Source organism: Stylophora pistillata, chromosome 10, assembly GCF_964205215.1.
Source record: "Stylophora pistillata chromosome 10, jaStyPist1.2, whole genome shotgun sequence".
Taxonomy (NCBI): Eukaryota; Metazoa; Cnidaria; class Anthozoa; order Scleractinia; family Pocilloporidae; genus Stylophora; species Stylophora pistillata.
Genome location: NC_142528.1, coordinates 24896832 through 24914000, shown reverse-complemented (window position 1 = coordinate 24914000; position 17169 = coordinate 24896832). Strand labels below are relative to the sequence as shown.

Here is a 17169-nt window from a genome sequence, read left to right as displayed (position 1 = left end):
GAGAGGAATTAGCACTGCATGGAAGTGGAGGATCATTTGAATTTGGTGGTAAAGCTCATGATTTACCACCTGAAGTGCAGGCACAGTTTATCAGGCATGTGCACAAAAGATCTCGTTCATTGACAGGGCTGTATACAATTGAGTTTGAAAAAAAGTTGCAGGCTGAAGCTGAGAAGGAAAATGTGGAACCAAAACCTTTACTTGAGCAAAGTTTAACAGCACCAAAACAGGAGCAGTTGACTGGAAAGAAAGATGAAAGTACAGCAGTTGCACATTCTTTGCCGTCAACTCCAGGTATGATTGTGAATTGATGAGGTATTTTTTTCTGTTTCATTGGTAGCTAGAAATGCTACTTTTTAATTATCTTTAAAGAATGACCTTTGAACTGACTAAGTTGGAAGTTACTGTGAGTATTGTTACTTCCCTTGGGTGTGAGTCTAGTCAAGGCTAAGCTCTAAGAAAAATTGAAGGGAGCCCAGTGCTCTGAAACTGTGAAATCCAGGGTGTCCAGCATATACTTTTCATGGAGAAACTAAGATTCCTGAGTCACCTAAGAGCAAAAGTAAGGCACTAGGGGTGAGCGGGCGTTGCTAGACTCTTGTACTCCATCAAAGGTTGCCCTTAAAATTTCATCAGGCCTACCTGACAGTTTTCTGTTGCCTGTCAATACTCCAGGGTGGAGGGAGACACTACGACGATAAAGAGTCACACCCATGAACAGAACACATGACCTTGTCAGGTTTAAACCCTTAACACCCTAACATCAGTATGTATATTCTCCATACTGATCTCCATACATTTCCTAGTGTGCTTACAAGGAGATTTTGTTAAACAATCAAGAGCTTCTTTAGTCAGTGATCATTTCAGTTATTATAATTGTGACTTTAATGTTTGATTCAGGGATGATATTGTAAGGAGAAATTAGATGCTAGTCACTCTTGGAGTCAAAGGGTTAAACATGCACCTCTCAATGCTCATTTTATCACTTTAACTCATAGGCTACTTCCCCTTACAAAGATGTACATGTAGATTGAGACTACTAAAAGTGACCACAGGGACTCATAAATATTTCCACCCCTGTAATGTTAAAACACAGAGTTTGTGTGTTTAAGTTTGAAAGGGGTATTGATGAGGTAGTTGTAAACATAAGCTGTTTATCTACATGAAAGTCTTTTTAGAGAGCTTCCATTTGCTTTTGAATAAACAGTTTGCATTTATTCCTTAATCTTTTTCAGTTTTTAATCGTAAATCAAGTGCAAGTTTAGTGAGATCAGCTGATGACAGAGGGGAACTTGTGAAAGAGCTTAGATGGCACTACAAACAGTATGTGAAGACAGCAAGACGGAACAAAGAGAAGCTTGCCAATGTAAGTATGGTTTCAAAAAAGCTGGAAGAGAATAAGATTTCCTATCATAAATTAAAATAAAGTTGTGTTGTTTTCAGATTTGTCCCTAGGAAATGTAACAGGAGTTTGATCTGAACTAAGAAGGTGGCTGAATTGAATTACACTTAAGGTTCAGAAAAATTTGTGAGGGACTCAAAGATCTATGGTTATACTTTCTGTTAAAATAGAATTTCTAGTAGAAGGAATCAACCAAGTTGACAAACTTTTTCATGTATGGCATTTCCTCTGCTGGGTGTTTGTGGATGTTTCCTGCAACTTTGATTGTAGATTACTTTGTGAATTAGTCTAAAAAACTCCACTGGTATGAACAAATAGAAAAATAAGCAACTTTTTTTTTTTGCAATCATGGTAGGTTCTGCTTGTAGAGGAAGCTGTAAGACAAGTTTTGCTTTTAATTATTAAAATTGTATTTCATTAGATCACAAGCATTTAAGCAGTTTTTTTTTATATTATGCTAAGGCAGCCAACATTGGGGATGATAACAACAGTAGCCTGAGTCTAGAAGGGATATCTTTAAGTGAGGTAATACTTTTTTTCAACAGAACTGCTTAATTAATGAAGTTGGTAGATGTGATCAGTGTAAGCTAGCAACACATTAGATAACAGTTTTGGAGGATTTGATAACCAGCAGAAATTGAGACCAGATTTCCTTGGTGGTTAATGTGGACTCACTTAGTGATTTATTAAGCTTCTCAAGGCAATTTATAATGTCAAGTTTCTTGCCTTTGTGAAAAGCCATATGATAGAATCATCAGCTGTGTTTGGTAAGCAGCTGGCCCAAACCTTATCAAATTGGCCAAAAAAAGTTGACTTTAATTGGAAAAGGACCTACCTGTATAGTAATCTTAGGGGTTTTAAACAATGAATAAACTATATCATTTTGATTACAAGCTAACTAGTTTGCATGAGTTGTGGTTTGCATTTTCCTTTGGTTTTAGATTTTATAACCAGTTTATGTGGTGTAAGGTTTTCTTTGTTTTAGAGTACATTTATAGTGTAAAGATTGTAGAAAAATTGAACTGGTTTGATTTACTATCGGTACAGAAATTTTGATCACAAAGCAAGAGGTACCAGAAAGTGCTAGTTTTGAACTTTTTGAACAGTTTTTTTGACACTTTGCATTTTGATCAGTATTCTAACTTGGTAGTCATGTTGACTTGTAAAAATACATGTTTTCATAAAAAGGAATTCAATGATCCTCAAAACCCATTCAAACCTATGTATCCACAACTGTAGTTTCCTTTGATTTAAAGGTTGACCATCAAAATGCAAGAACCACCAACAGCTCTGTAATTCAGACAAACAGATGTGACCAACCAAAGTGTGGCAGACCAGTAGAAATTCTTGAGCGCGTGGCAGTGGAAAATCATGTGTTTCACAAAAGCTGCTTTGTTTGTGCAATATGTAACTCCTGGCTGAACCATTTTAACTACTGCTATGTTCCTGACCATGACAAATTTTACTGCATTCAACACTATCAGGATGTCGAGAATGCCAGTTTCGGATTAGGAGAGGATATTCGGCATGCATTGGGTATAGGACCAGGAGTACAACAACAGTTTAAATTTATACCTGGTGTGTTGGTACATATTTTATTTTTTCTAATTATGTTTTGGGGCAGGAACTTATTATACACTCAAGCCTCCCAGCATTTCTGACTAATTAAAATCCTTCAACAGGCTGGAGATAATCTGCCATACCACAAGTAGATTGGTAGTAAATTAAATAATGACCATAGTTAGTTGTTTATTTGTTTTTTTTGTTTGTTTGGGGTTAGATTCTAGTGATGGTAGCAAAGACACCAAAGGAGCAAACAAGGTGCAGAATTCAATCAGAATCATGAAAGAAAAAATTTCTCTGCTTAGCAAAAGAGGAAAGAAGCTGATAAAGAAAGAGAGGAAACTGAAGTCTAACCTTGATGAGTTTAAAGGTGCCAAACAAGTATACATGTTCATTTTCACTTGAATATTTGATGGCCTCACTTATGAACTGAACTTAAGCAGTAGTGGAAATAAGGACTGAAAATAATTCAGATCCGTACAGGATTTGCAACCCATGACCTCTGCAATATGAAGATCGCAAATTTATATTAATTTTTTTAATCCCCAGTTTACATATACATGTATAATTTTCATATATACACAGTAATTTAAGGTACCTTGATGTGAAGAATGATAATTATTTGTTTGTTAAGGTTCTTATGCTGAGAAACAAACATTATGGGTAGAGTGGTTTAGTACTGTGCAGGATAAAAACAGTACAGTCAGGAGGGAAGCAGAACTTTCATTTAAGTGAGTATTGAAAAATACATTTTTGTTTGGACTCATTTTGATTGCATATATTGCTTTACATATCATATTACATGGATTTAAATAAACATTTCTATATCAGTTACCAAAGATTTGTGCCCTCTCTTTATCTAGGGTCAGGGAGCTGGAGCTGGCAGAAAAATACTCTCAGTTGGAAAGAAAGCTGAGAGAATTATCTGAAAAAGATGGTATGAGGTTGTTGAAATTTATGGGGAATACTGTTGTTATTGTCATAATTAATGTTGTTTAGTATTGGTTAAGTTAATTGTTATAAAAGTCCTTTACAATCAAAGAATACTGTTGTTATTGTCATAATTAATGTTGTTTATTATTGCATGGTTGAGTTAATTGTTACAAAAGTCCTTTACAATCAAAGAAAAGATTGTCATTTCTGATATCTGATAACTGTGATTTTCGTTAATTATTTATTTAGAAAAAATAAAGACAGAGTATGATAAGTCTAAAGAAAATGAATTACTACAAGAGATGCTTGAGGTGGTGGAGAAAAGAGAGCAGCTGATATCTGAAGTAGAGAATGCCAAGAAGAGGTAAAGTGCTATTGCTCATAACAGAAGAATTGATATAAAAAACTATCGTGTGAATGTTGTTATGAGTAAGTTTTAAAGGTAGAAGGCACTTAGATATTGTGCTTTTTCAGGAAATAAAGCACAATGTTATCAATATCAGTTAAGAAAGTTATTTGATCTCTTTGCAGGTATGCTGAAGAAGACAACGAGATTGAGAAAGAGAGAAGAGATGCAGGTCAGTTGTAGTCTTTTTTAAAGATAAAATTTTGACTGAAGTTAATTGAAATTAAAGAGTAGCACATCAGTTGGGTGCATGTAGCCCTTCATCCAAGTTCTTCTTTCTCAAATCTATATAAGAGAGTTGTTTTTTGTCTGGGAGGGAAAAGAAACATATAACTTGAAGAAAAACCCCTCAAGCTAGGACAAGGAGTACAACAATTCAATCCACATTTGATGCTCAGATTGGGAATTGAACCTAGGGTAAGTCACAGTGGTGGAAGGAAATTGTTCTCACCACTGCATCATCCCTATCTGGTTAATATGAGAGAGTTCTGGAATGAGGATGATTTTCATGTCAGAAAAATTATCCACGAAATTATCCTTTAACCCTTTAACTCCCAAGACATGATTGTTAATTCTCCTCTCTAGTTGCGACACATTTCCTTGTAAATTAGCCATGAGAATTTAGTGTTAGATCTAAATAACAACTTCTACCTGATAAGTTTGGGTATTCTCACTACCTGTTTTGCTGGATAATGTAAGGGAGAAGTTTTGTTGTTAATTACTGCTGGGAGCAAAAGGGTTGCAAGGCTCAAAAATGTAGTAGTTTTTTAATTATAATGGGCTTGTGTAGAGACAAATTCAAACATATCTTTTTTTTATTCAGGACTGAATGATCCTGATGTTGTAAGGGAGGTGGCTGCTGCTGGAAGGGAAGCCCAGAAAGTATCTGAAGCTGTCAAAAAAGCACCAAGTGCTGTCAAAAAACACTCAGAGTTTATGTGCCCTGGATCTTGCATTTTGCTCTGATACTGATGTGGAATAAAAAAATTCAAACTTTAAAACTTTTGTCATTATTTTTGGTAGAGTGCATTAAAAAGAATAATTATTGAAAACTTCAGTGATGTTTCTTTTTTAATTATTTCCTAGAAGTTTCATGCAGAAGTATTATCTTGCATAGCACAAGCAAGTCTCAATCCTTTGCTTGGTCAAATTATTAAATATCTATGGATACAAACACTGGTTCCTCTTAGTAGAATTACTCGTTAAAGAGTTATATCTTTCCATTCTTAGTGAAGGCTTTTTTATCATTACAATATTGCTTAATATGTTTATTAAAAATACATTATGATTATCAAAAAATTAATACTTTTGTTGTTGGTGATGCGTTCATTGGGCATCATAGTACATAGTCTTTCCTTGTGTGGTGTTGCCTGGTTTAGGCAGAACAATTCATGAGGTTGTGGCATAAGGCAATTACATGATGGTTTTAAGGAAAGAATCTCCATGCATTAACCCCAAGGATGCTTTCCAAAATTTTGTAATTGGTAGTTGATACTTCATAATAAACCCAACAACAGACCAATAAGCAATGAGTTATGTGATTCTTAAACCATCTTGTCAGAGGTAAATACTTGTCCAGTCACTTGGGACAAAGATATTTTACAGCCAGGTAAGATCTAAATGTCTCTATGAGCTTCCACTGTTGCTCTCATGGGTAAATCTGTTAATCAGTCTTGTTAAACATTGCTGTAGTGCCTCTGTTAGTTTGGATTGGTATTCATTTGCCCTTGCCATGGTACAAGTGACTCTAAACAATGGAAGAAGTGTTGTGATCTCTATGTACAACTAAAAACTTAATTTTTGTTTGCTTATTAGAGGAATTAGAAAAGTAGCCAGCACTACTCTTAAGTGTAAAGGAGGAGAAGGTGCAGCAGTATTGAAAAGAAAGAAATTTAGATAACACATCTTTTGAACATTTTAATTTCTGACTGAACCTTGGATGCCATTTCAAATAAAAAAATTAAATATTTATCCTTTTTTAATTACAAACTGAACTAATGAAAATGTACAAAATTATTAATTCTACAGTTTCTTTTTACAAACTCTGAATGAGGGTGCAATCTCTTTGACCCAAATCAAGGCGAAAGATGAATGTGTAATTCATACCAAATTGTTTTCACCAACATTGGAAGACAGATGGTTTTTTAGTAGTTAGACTGAGATTTTGTCTCTCTTTACAATTACCCAACAGCTATTAGTTATGTTTTTTTTCCAGCTGGATGTAAAAGTTTTTGAATAGCCATCAAAGTTACTCATGTCGGACACAGCCGTGAAAGGATTTCACTATTCATAGATTTGGAAAAATCATGTAGATTTGAAATTCATCTCGACACTTCTTAACTATGATAAGATTTTGATTGAAAGGGAGGACCTCTAAGTTACAAATCATCTTAAATATTTTGACCTTTTACAATCACACTGGATCAGCTAGAAGCTTTCATCAAAAGGAGGTTTTCCTCTTACAGTTATCTAAGACTGATGCATGAAGTGACAGTGTAAAACTGCATTAGCAAACAAGTGAACAGTCCTGATGATAAAATTTAAAAACAATTTATACACTGTACATATATATATGTGTAGACATAAACCTTCCTTTAATAACTTTAAATGCCTTTTAGAGACTGGCAGATTCCTCTAGGAAGTGGAAGATAATCTATTTGGTCTTTACCAACAAGCTTTGCTATGGTCATTCTGCACTGATCCTGCAGTGAGGCATATCTACAGGTGCTGTCACACAGTTCTATCTCGGAGAGTGTTGATGTAGATGAAATGATTGGGTAGAGCTCTGATGCTTTGTTACACAAGCCAGTAAAAGCAAGTCCTAAAGACCTTCCATTTTTGAAGTAAGAGAGAGTTCCTGCATCCATATCAAGAAGAACACCAATCACAGTTGAATCATAAAATGGCTCACAGTAACCTCTATACTGACCATTGTGCCAAATCTTGCCTTTATATGATAACCCCCAACTCTGATCATCCCTGCCAATCAAATCTACAAATTCAAAGTCTGCTGTTTGAAGCAAAGCCTCTTTTGTGCCGACGCCAATCATCATTGATGTGCCAAACACAGAACTCAGCTTAACTTCCCAGTAATGCTGCCCATGTGTGAAGGCCTTTGTGCCACGGACGCCTGCTGTTCCAGTGCTCTCAATGACTGGGTCAATGTAGAAGCAAGCTAACTTATTGTTTAGGCAGAGGTACACTGAAGGCGATTTATCCTCACTGCTCCACACCCACTGCTCATGAAAGGTATCTGACCAAGGATGGAATGATTCTGAATGTTCAGTAGGTTGACTGGATAATTTCCCTGTTAAAAGTATAAAAGTTTTGAAAAATTAATAACTTACATAAACAGTATTTATGACTAGGCTAACCAACAAGTGATCTTAAGTACAGTTAGTCACACATTTCATCATGAGATAAGAAATTACTGAGACTAAAATCCTCAAGTTAAGGAAACTCAGAAATTTGTGACATGTGCTCACTAGCTTCTTGTTAATAATAAAATTATCTGTGTGAGGATCCACTCCCATTTAAAAATAGGAGAAGTTGTCACTTTCTCCAAGGCAATTATTGCATCATGCTTTCAACTGGTCTGTCCTGCTTGGTTTTGTGGTAAGAAGTTTAAATGTTCTCAACCTCTACCAACAAAGAGTGTTGAAAAAATTGTGGTCGAAATGTACGCATATGTCGATAAGTGTGTAACAAAAGACAAAGAGACAAAAAGACAAAGATCGAAAACATATATTTGAGAAATGATTGAGTTGATCGTAAGCGCGATCAGTGCCCTTTTTAAGGGCAAAATCCCAGCTAATGGTTCTGTTGGTTCAACCTATTAACACATTGGGATGTTATCAATGATTTTGTCTGCACAATCTACATCTACATTTATTAGTCTTGCAAAGGGGGGCCATCACGCAAGACAATTTGTAACATCGTCCGCAAAAGCAGCAAATCAACAAAAATATTGAATGAAGAAAATAAATAAAGAACCAAACCTTTCATCCTTACTGGAATCGAAAATTCTGGAAAGCGTAATGGAAAAATGGAGCTGCTTTTCTCTTTTTCAAACCGTGACTAAAAAAAAGCTTGATTCTAATGCTTATTTCAGCATAAAAGAAATCGTACGATGCTGTGGTAAGCAATATTTACATTGAAATTGTGAGGAGTTTAAATAAAAAAAGCTTGGTTCTAATGCTTACTTCAGCATTAAAGAAATCGTGCGATGCTGCGGTAAGCAATATTTACATTGAAATTTTGAGGAGTTTAAATCGCAAAATTTGGCTGATGTCTTGCGTTTTTTCAGACTGATCAGAAATTACAGTCGTTTCACAAAAATCTATCAATTTCGATGCCAAAGTTAACCACTGAATGTATACGGCTTTATTGGGAAAGAAATGTCGATGTACCCTTCAGTTTCGGAAGGTCACCTACGAAATCTACTACGATTGCAGTTTTGCGGATGTAAACAAACAACAGAAATGTGTACAAAATACGCACAGTGCTGCAAATTCGACTGAAAAATGCTGCCTCTGTGCCATTTTAATTTCTAAGTAATGGTTATTAGTAGAGTTAAATCCCTTACCCATTTTGTGGTGTAGTTCCACGAAAACTTTCACCAGATCGATGTCTTGGTATAGTAATCTGAGAACTCAGGAGTGTTGTTATCAACGTACGTGACTGCTCACAAGTAATCGAAGTAGTTTCTGAAGCTTCGTCAAGACTCACGAGTAGTACGACCGGAAAGCTTTGCTGCTGTTTTTTTCCCAAAACAGGAACTCTTAAATTTTCAAGAAACGTTGAACTGGTCAAATTGAAAACTGTACGATAAGCTAAGCGGGTCTTCCTCTTGTACATACAAAACTTTTCAAACCCAGTGAACAACCTGAAATGATCTCGTGACCTTCAGGGGACACCTGTGATTGGCTATGTCAAACCCGGCAAAACCGGAATGGCCTGATTCTGAGTAACAAGGATCCAAAGTAAACAAAACGGACGTGACAACTCAGTTGCCTCGGATCGGTAGGAGGATAAAACTCTGTATCGTAAAATCGTAAGCCCTTGATAGATTTATTTACAGCTTTAATTTTTCTGAAGAGAAAAACCGTCTAAAGGTCGCGGAGGAAATGCGATAAAGTTTACTTCTCGGTTCCTTTTTGTAGTCAGTCTCGTCAGCTAGGAGCAGCGCTCTCCTCATAGATTTTTTAGATGTTTTGCAAAGTTCGAAAAAAGAAAAAAAAGGAAAAGTACCAATGAAAGGATCTAGTTCTTCTGCAGTCACTGCTTTTACAAAACGTTCCAACCTCGTAGATGTTTTTCTGCAATGGGTCATTAAACGATCGTGGAAAACGCCTCATATATCTAGTGATGTCATAGCGGTTCCTAGATATTAGAGCGCGTGCTGAACAGAACGAATGCGGAAAGAAACATAATTCCATCTGTCAAACCAACGACGACAACAAATAAATGGATTCCGATGGGAAAAAAAAAACAGCAGATATTTCGTGACTAGAAACCCAATCCGTTTCTGAAATACTTTTCTTTTATCTCCCGCGAAGTGGCTTTGGAACTAGATTATTCGCGAGTGAGATTTACTGGCAGATTCGCATGTGATTTTTACTAAAAACACGCAAGTTGTTTTAGTGAGGAGAACATGCCTAGTGAGCAGTCCTCTCATAACTATCTTGTTGTTTTCTACCAGATTCCCGTTGCCTTGAAATACCTCCGGAATATAACCGTGCGACCTCGCATCTCCCAGTGACGTAACAGAAGTAAACAAATGCCTTACTTTTGTCCGCGTCTGTCGCGCGTTGTCTCCATTGATTTGAACATTTTATTGCGTTCGATCTAAGAATTCACCAAAACAGATTCTTAAAAAATTAGCTGTAAGGATATGCAACGTAAAAAAGCTTAGACATTTCAGTATTTGAAAACCATTTTCGTGATTTTAGGTTGAAGGAGAAACATGCCTATGAGAGCCCGCGTTGTGGCAGAAGACCTAACGACAACAAACATCGTGCGAGCTTGCATCATCTAGTGACGTAACAGAAGTAAAGAAACAATTGCCCTCCCTTGTCTGTCGCGCGCTATCGCTGTTAACTTGAACATTTATTGGTCTCGATCTAAGAATTCAACAAAATAGATTCTAAAAAAAATAGCTATTAGGATATGCAACGGAAAAAAACTTAAAACGTTTTAATATTTGAAAACAAATCCCGTGATTTCAGATTGGAGGAGAGACACGAATGTATGAGCCCGCGTTGAAGGCCGAAGACCTTTTTGACCAGCAGGCTACGCCTTAATATTGTTTTGCAACAAGAACAAACAGAATATTGATAAGCCTCACTCGAGGAAGTAATGGTAATTAATTTCGCGGAGAGAAATCGTTAGAGCAAAAGTGTTTATCCCCAAGTCAATCGGAGGTTTGTCGTGAATTATGGCATTGGTTCAGACAAGTTTTTACGCCAATCCTTTGGAGACTTCCAGGCTTTCACAGCGCGAACTTCTCGCGCGCATTTTCGGCCATCAAGAAGCTAGCGAACATGCCCACGGTATGGATTTCGAAGAAAGCTTCAGTGATTCAGGCTCTGACCATGAAATGGAGGAATGCAATGAAGGTACAGTCTTTGTGTATTATCTCTTTATCGTACCATTCTCAACATGGGAAACAAGAGGGCGTTTTTGCCCAAGTGCTGTGGAAGGTTTTGTACTGTAAATGTAAACAAGGAATTTATCCGCCATTTGCGGAAAAGCTGACGTGCACTTTCTCGTGATAGCTTTTTTTTCTTTTCTCAGCAAAAACCATTTTAGAACTTTCATTTTTACAAGCATGTACCTGCATTTTTTCAAAGCGTGTCTTTTGGCTTCGCTTTCATACTTACGGGAATAATGAGAAGTGCCTTTTGTACGCCTTGATGCAAAGATGTAAATTTCTCCTAGCCACAAGACAGCTGTCGCCATCTTGCAGTTGAATAAATTGATTTAAGGTGTGAAAAAATTGTCTTGGAAGCAGTCTTTCATATTTATATACGGACGATTATGCTCAAGTACGAAATACTTCTTTTCCTTCTTTAAAGATCGATCGCCGTGTGAAATAAAGCAAGAACTACTTGTAGTGAATAGTTCTTGTTGACCTTAAACAACTTTGAAGATTGTCGAAATTTTTCGTTACCATTTCTCATCACCTTAACGCCTTTTTGAATAATTTTAAAGATGCCTGAACTAGTTTTCAGTTTTTGGGTATCGGTTTGACAGTCACATCGTTTTTTCTTTGCATGCTATGATTCACGTGGAGCACTGAACTATTTGTTGTCAGTTTCCTTTTCTGGTTGTAAAAGATGAAAGCGAAGAGCTAAAATTTAATTTTCAGCGGTGGCAGCATTTTCACTGGCCTCTGATCACGGGCACTTTTATAGTTCTTTTAATTATTTAAGAAAGATTCAAACGTGAATCCCTTACTTTCCACACCCTTCTCATTTACATCACCTGGCTCACTGCGATCTTTTCATAACTGGTTTCTTCAAGGCTTACCTACTAACTGTAACATAGTTTCCGAAATAAATTTTGAAACAGTGACACCTTAAAGACAGAATGGAGCTGTTCCATTGAAATGGTATTTTGAATTATGTTAATTTTGACTTAATCATTAAGATCACATAGGTAAATAATGAATATAATATATCCTAATATGAATCACTTCGTTTTATTGCCAGTTGATAACAGCAAAGTCATAACTGTATATATATGAAGTACATTCACCTTTGAAACTGCTATTTGTTACAATCAAATAAGGGTCTTCTAATTTCACCATTTGCACACAAAAAATTATTAAAACCTGTTTTGCCCAATGAACCTTGTCTAGGAGGCATTCAAAGAAAAGATGAGACTTTGGTGTTTGTTTGTTCTTTCATAGTACAAAACCAGCTCACAGCCAAAGGGTAATCATTAAAACACTAATAGGTTTTACAATAATCCCCCCCCCTCCCTGTGGACAGTTTTTTAGAGTTCACATTATTATTTCCCTTTATAACTTTGGTATTGGAGATAACCTCTGATAATGGGAATGATTGTTTTGCAGCTTGGAAACTGTGTTATTGATGTTCCTGTTTTTACATGATAAAATAAGGACAGAAAAACTTTTAGTCCAGTTAATATTTATTACATTTCAGGATGAGAGCTGGTACAGCTAAAAGCACTTGTTGGTCGTTCCACTAATGGTTGCCTTCCTTCACCATGTCAAGGCACAATGTCTTGATGAAAAAGGAAGTGTTTTTGAGGTGTTAAGGTAAAGTGAAATTCCCATACTGACTTCAGTGTAATGTCAGTGTTGTGGTTGTAAATGTTGGTTGTATGGTTGTAAATGTTGGTGGCATGGTTTTGGTTGTGGTTGTGGATATTGTTGTCTTGTGTATTTTGCTTCCTGAAACATGATTATTTTTAAATGTTGTTAAGGTTGATACATTATTATTTGCTGTTTCTTACGGAAAAAAGCTGTTTAACAGCTTTCATGGTTATGATAAGCAATAATTTCTTCAAGCATTTGGCTCCAGGATGTTGATATGAATTAATAAATTAAAATCGTGGGAGTTGAAAACATTTAAAAACTATACTATTGGATGTTCATCTAAAATCATTATCAAGTACAAATTTAAAGTAACAGCTGATAAGAATGTTTACATATCAGGTATAGCTGAACTTAATTTAAAGAGGAATGAAAGTATTCAAAATGATCTTTGAAAGAGTTTCTTATGGATGGTAGTTAAATCTGTGTATTCACACACAGGTTTTATTCTTTCATTCATTTTGATTAAGAGTTAATTTGTCCTTAGTATTTTTACTCTTGGCAGATCTTTTTCTTTACTTGATGATGAAGTCAGCAGAATGTCAAACACTGTTTGCAGTGTTTTAAAAGTTTAAATACAGCAAAAAGTATTTAATTTAGTCACAATTTGTGGGAAGAGAACTTAAGCAATTGTTGTACTGTGTTGTGTTATTTTCATGGTTTTCAGTGGTGTTGTTGTTTATGTGTGTATTGCTAGCCTGTCTGAAGATGCAAGAAAATCATGATAATAATTTTGTGAAATGGTTAATTTTCAGTGGTTGACTTCCTTCCCCAGTTGAGACTTCACAAGTCTTGATAAAAAAGGAAGATAGAGCTTACCCTATAGATACATTATCTAATCTTGATATAACTGTGGTGTTATCATGTCTTAAAGCTATCTTTTTATTTGTTTTTGTTTATTAAATTGTGATGTGTATCTGAGGGACATAAAAAATATTGACTAAAGATAAAATTAAATTATAACAATAAAGATGTTATCATTGATGTTAAAAGTGCAGCACTTAGAAATCAGATACCTTAAGTGATAATATTTCCCAGGAGAGATCCTAATAAAAAAATATTCCTATTGATAATTTTTCTCAGTCTGTAATGTGATTCATAACCTATATCTTTCATTTGTTATGTACATAAGATAAAAATGGTTGGTGTTATTAAGAGTCATACGAGTAAATTCTAGGTCAAATATTTCTTTTATCTTTAATGTCTTTTTGCCCATCGCTCCTCAGATTTTGACTGGAAGTGGGATCCCAATACACTCTCATCTTCTGTGTCCCTTACACGAGGTAATCAAGAGGTGCTGTTCCATCCTGATTACAGCTGTGGAACTGCAGCAGCAAAAGGCTCCCAGCCCCTTTGTCAGGGGGGAGAATACTACTGGGAAATCAAGATGACCAGTGCAGTCTATGGTACTGACATGGTAGGTCATGTTCTCCTCTGTCGTGGACTGACACAACAGAGACGGAGCTACAAACATGACAGCATGTTGAAAGAGAACTTTGAAGACTTGACACACTCTACTGTAAAAATATCTTTGCACCCTTTTACACACCAGTTCTTAAAAAGGAGACAAAGAATTGACAGGACAAGACTGTGCAGTTTTATGGTACAAAAACACACCTGAAAATGTACAACCCACATGTTAACACAAACATTGAAAAGGATTCAATGAAAAAAGTTGTGCCACTCATAAACTGCACAGTGTAACCACCATACAGACTCACTAAGACAACAGACCAAGTCCGTGCATACATACATGGCACAAAATACAATGACTTACATGGAGTGAAACAAATGTAGCCGTGAAACAGAGGAATGACTGCAAATACAGACCAACAATACAAGATCAATAATGACTGATGACTTTTTTGTATCCTTTTGATTGTATTAAATTCTAGAGGTTGCCACATGGTTTTTATTTATTTATTTTTTTTTCTAATTACAATGTATTACTATGCATGTTATTTGGGATGGAGTTTATAAGTCATGTTAGTATAATTGCAGAGCTGAGCAAAGAGTTTCCAGCAATCTGATTGGTCAAGCAGTTCCTTATATGATGCTATATAAACCACTCCACGCGGTTTATATAAAATGTGAAAATAAAATGCTAATAAATGTTACTAAAATGTAATGATTTTAGAAATTTCTCTGTTGTTCAGCTCTGAAATTATACTTAAACAATTATTCGCCTCAGGTTCGGTGAATATTGTCGAATAATCCCCTCGACTTTGTTTCGGGGATTATTCGACGATATTCACCTCGCCTTCGGCAAATAATTGTTAAGTATAATGTACCATTGGCATTGAATTAAATGATAAATGAGAGTATCAGTACCAGAATAACCTGGTAAATTTTAAAAAAATTTTCAATGAGGAAAGCAGTTCATGCTGTGTGGTGATCATTTTTTCATCCGATCATTGAATTGCTTGAAATTTTAGCTCTGCTTAATATGTGATGCTAAAATTTGGTTATGAAAGCTTTGAATTGTTATCTAAATTAGTGCAACTCCAAATTTAAAGAACTATTATAATAGTACCATGTGTAAATGGGACAGTCAAGGTGGAGAATTGCTTCTATTAGACCTCCTACGGGAAGACCACATTTACAGATCTTAATAGTAATTCTCCTTAATGTCTGCCAAACAATTCTAATGATATTTGTTTGAAAAACTTGGTCTCACTGATATTGTATTGATATTTTAAGGAGAAATTCTGTCTTGGTCACTCATAGGAGTTAAACTAAAGGGTTAAAAAAAATGTTGGGTTTTAAAATATTGATTTTCAAAAGTGTTTATTTAAAGGGTTGTATTATTTTGTCTGTCTTATTTGCTCTGTGACAGAGATATACATCTCTAAATTTTGGCAAGAAGAGCAGGATAGGATTTTTTTAGCACTTCCAAATAACATGTTGATGAATGACAATGCAATATTCATATCCTGTCTATCCTTTTGTGTAACTGATTGCTGCGAAGTTGGTACACCAGCTGTAGTACTCAATGTAAGACTCAACAAGTTCTGTTTCTGTTCAAATATCAGATGCTGGGAGTATGTAATGATGACCTGGATATTACTCAATACAAAACTTCATTCTGCAGTCTTATTGGCAAGGATAGTAACAGTTGGGGGCTCTCTTATACTGGTAATTTTTATCATAAAGGAAAAGCCCAGAAGTTCTCCTCAAGATTTGACCATGGCTCAGTTATCGGAGTTCATCTGGATACATGGCATGGGAAGCTTTCTTTCTTTAAAGACAATGAGCCACTGGGTGTGGCAGCTAATGGACTTAACGGGAAACCATTGTATCCTGTAGTGTCGTCAACTGCTGCAAGAACAAAGATGAGGTTGCAACGTAGTTCATCTTCATCTTTTTCACTGCAGTATCTGTGTTGTGCAGCAATTGGTAAACATCTTCCGAATCTTGAAGCTCTCAAGGCTTTACCCATACCCCCAGGGGTGAAACGTCATCTTTGTAATGAACTTGAGTGGATCTTTAAGGTTCACCTTCCCTCACAAGTGAAGAAAACCAGTGGCACTGATTTGTGATGTCTGTTACTTAAACACATTTTAATTTGTATCAAGGAAATGAAATGTCCTCATTAAATGGAAATAGTGTCCTTAGTTGAACCTCAGTCATGCTGGGAAAAGTGAACTAGAATTATATAGCCAATGAAGGAAAAGGTTTACTAAATATATTTTTCATATGATCAGAATAATGTTAATACTGAATATGTATATGTTTTTGTGCATCAGAAATTGCTAAATAAGTTGAGTTACTTAGTTCGAAGTTGTCAAAGTGAATCTCAAGTACTGAAAACAGCTACCACACAGATATTGGTGTTAATACTAATAGTGTTCTTTTGTCTACTCAGCCAGAAGCTTCCTATTTTGTTTAGAATGACTTGAAATACAAATCCCTGGAAATTTTAAATGAGTTACTACAGCAAGAGATAAGATTAAAATTTATGGCTAAGTGATTGCAGAAATTGAAAAATGTTGTGGGTAGTTGCGTTGGCTTCCAAAGTATACATTGAATTTTTATTTTAAAGTTAGGTACTAAAAGTTTAAACAACAACTATAGACTGAGGTGCTTGGTTTAAAGACATTTATTTGTAGAATTGTATTTATGAAACCTTTTTTTGTACCTATCCTTATAAATATGTCAAAGTAAATTGTAATTTATATCGTGAAATAGGTCATGATAGTAATTGTGGTAGATAACACATTACCAGAGAAATCTCTTTTATTGTTATTTATTTTGAAAAAGGATGAAAATAAGAGAGACAGTGTATGTCAAAATGCAAGTAATCGAAAGCTTGAAGATTTTTTTTGTTGCAATTAGAGGTTTAAAAATATATAGTTGGTTTGCATATTTTGAGGGAAAAGTTCCTTTTTTGATGATTATTTTGTTTTTGGTGGCCTTTTTGCTTTTCACCAAATAAATACTGTGTTAGGTTTTTTAAACAAATGAAACCTTACCTGATAACAATAAAGCTAGAAAACAACAACAGATCTGGCGTAGCTTATCTAT

At 35.4% G+C, this 17169-nt stretch overlaps 3 protein-coding genes across 9 annotated transcripts in view; 2 read left to right on the top strand and 1 right to left on the bottom strand.

The window, feature by feature from the left end:
* The window catches only part of LOC111321397 (uncharacterized), a 7089-nt gene extending 1728 nt beyond the window's left edge, over nucleotides 1–5361 (top strand). For all 6 annotated transcript variants that reach the window (XM_022924267.2, XM_088735042.1, XM_022924266.2 and 3 more), the window contains 10 exons: nucleotides 1–294; nucleotides 1236–1366; nucleotides 1865–1927; nucleotides 2659–2980; nucleotides 3183–3335; nucleotides 3600–3696; nucleotides 3829–3902; nucleotides 4148–4262; nucleotides 4430–4476; nucleotides 5128–5361. The exon at nucleotides 1–294 is cut by the window's left edge. In XM_022924267.2, coding sequence (XP_022780002.2) covers nucleotides 1–294; nucleotides 1236–1366; nucleotides 1865–1927; nucleotides 2659–2980; nucleotides 3183–3335; nucleotides 3600–3696; nucleotides 3829–3902; nucleotides 4148–4262; nucleotides 4430–4476; nucleotides 5128–5270 — 1439 coding nt within the window. In that variant the 3' untranslated portion in view covers nucleotides 5271–5361. The remainder of the gene's footprint in view (nucleotides 295–1235; nucleotides 1367–1864; nucleotides 1928–2658; nucleotides 2981–3182; nucleotides 3336–3599; nucleotides 3697–3828; nucleotides 3903–4147; nucleotides 4263–4429; nucleotides 4477–5127) is intronic.
* Nucleotides 5362–6206: 845 nt separating this feature from the next.
* Nucleotides 6207–9184, bottom strand: LOC111321398 (SPRY domain-containing SOCS box protein 3). 2 transcript variants are annotated; one of them, XM_022924268.2, is made up of 2 exons: nucleotides 8890–9184; nucleotides 6207–7611 (listed from the first exon to the last, which is right to left on the bottom strand). In XM_022924268.2, exons 1-2 carry the CDS (start codon nucleotides 8891–8893, stop codon nucleotides 6908–6910), a joined length of 708 nt encoding a protein of 235 aa, XP_022780003.1. In that variant the 5' UTR covers nucleotides 8894–9184; the 3' UTR covers nucleotides 6207–6907. The 2 variants fall into 2 exon arrangements, with proteins under 2 accessions (XP_022780003.1, XP_088591170.1); XM_088735044.1 differs by lacking the exon at nucleotides 8890–9184 and adding an exon at nucleotides 8303–8624.
* Nucleotides 9185–10393: 1209 nt separating this feature from the next.
* On the top strand, nucleotides 10394–17148 carry LOC111321406 (SPRY domain-containing SOCS box protein 3-like). Its single transcript, XM_022924278.2, has 3 exons — nucleotides 10394–10921; nucleotides 13872–14062; nucleotides 15678–17148. Exons 1-3 carry the CDS (start codon nucleotides 10741–10743, stop codon nucleotides 16182–16184), a joined length of 879 nt encoding a protein of 292 aa, XP_022780013.2. The 5' UTR covers nucleotides 10394–10740; the 3' UTR covers nucleotides 16185–17148.
* Nucleotides 17149–17169: the final 21 nt, after the last annotated feature.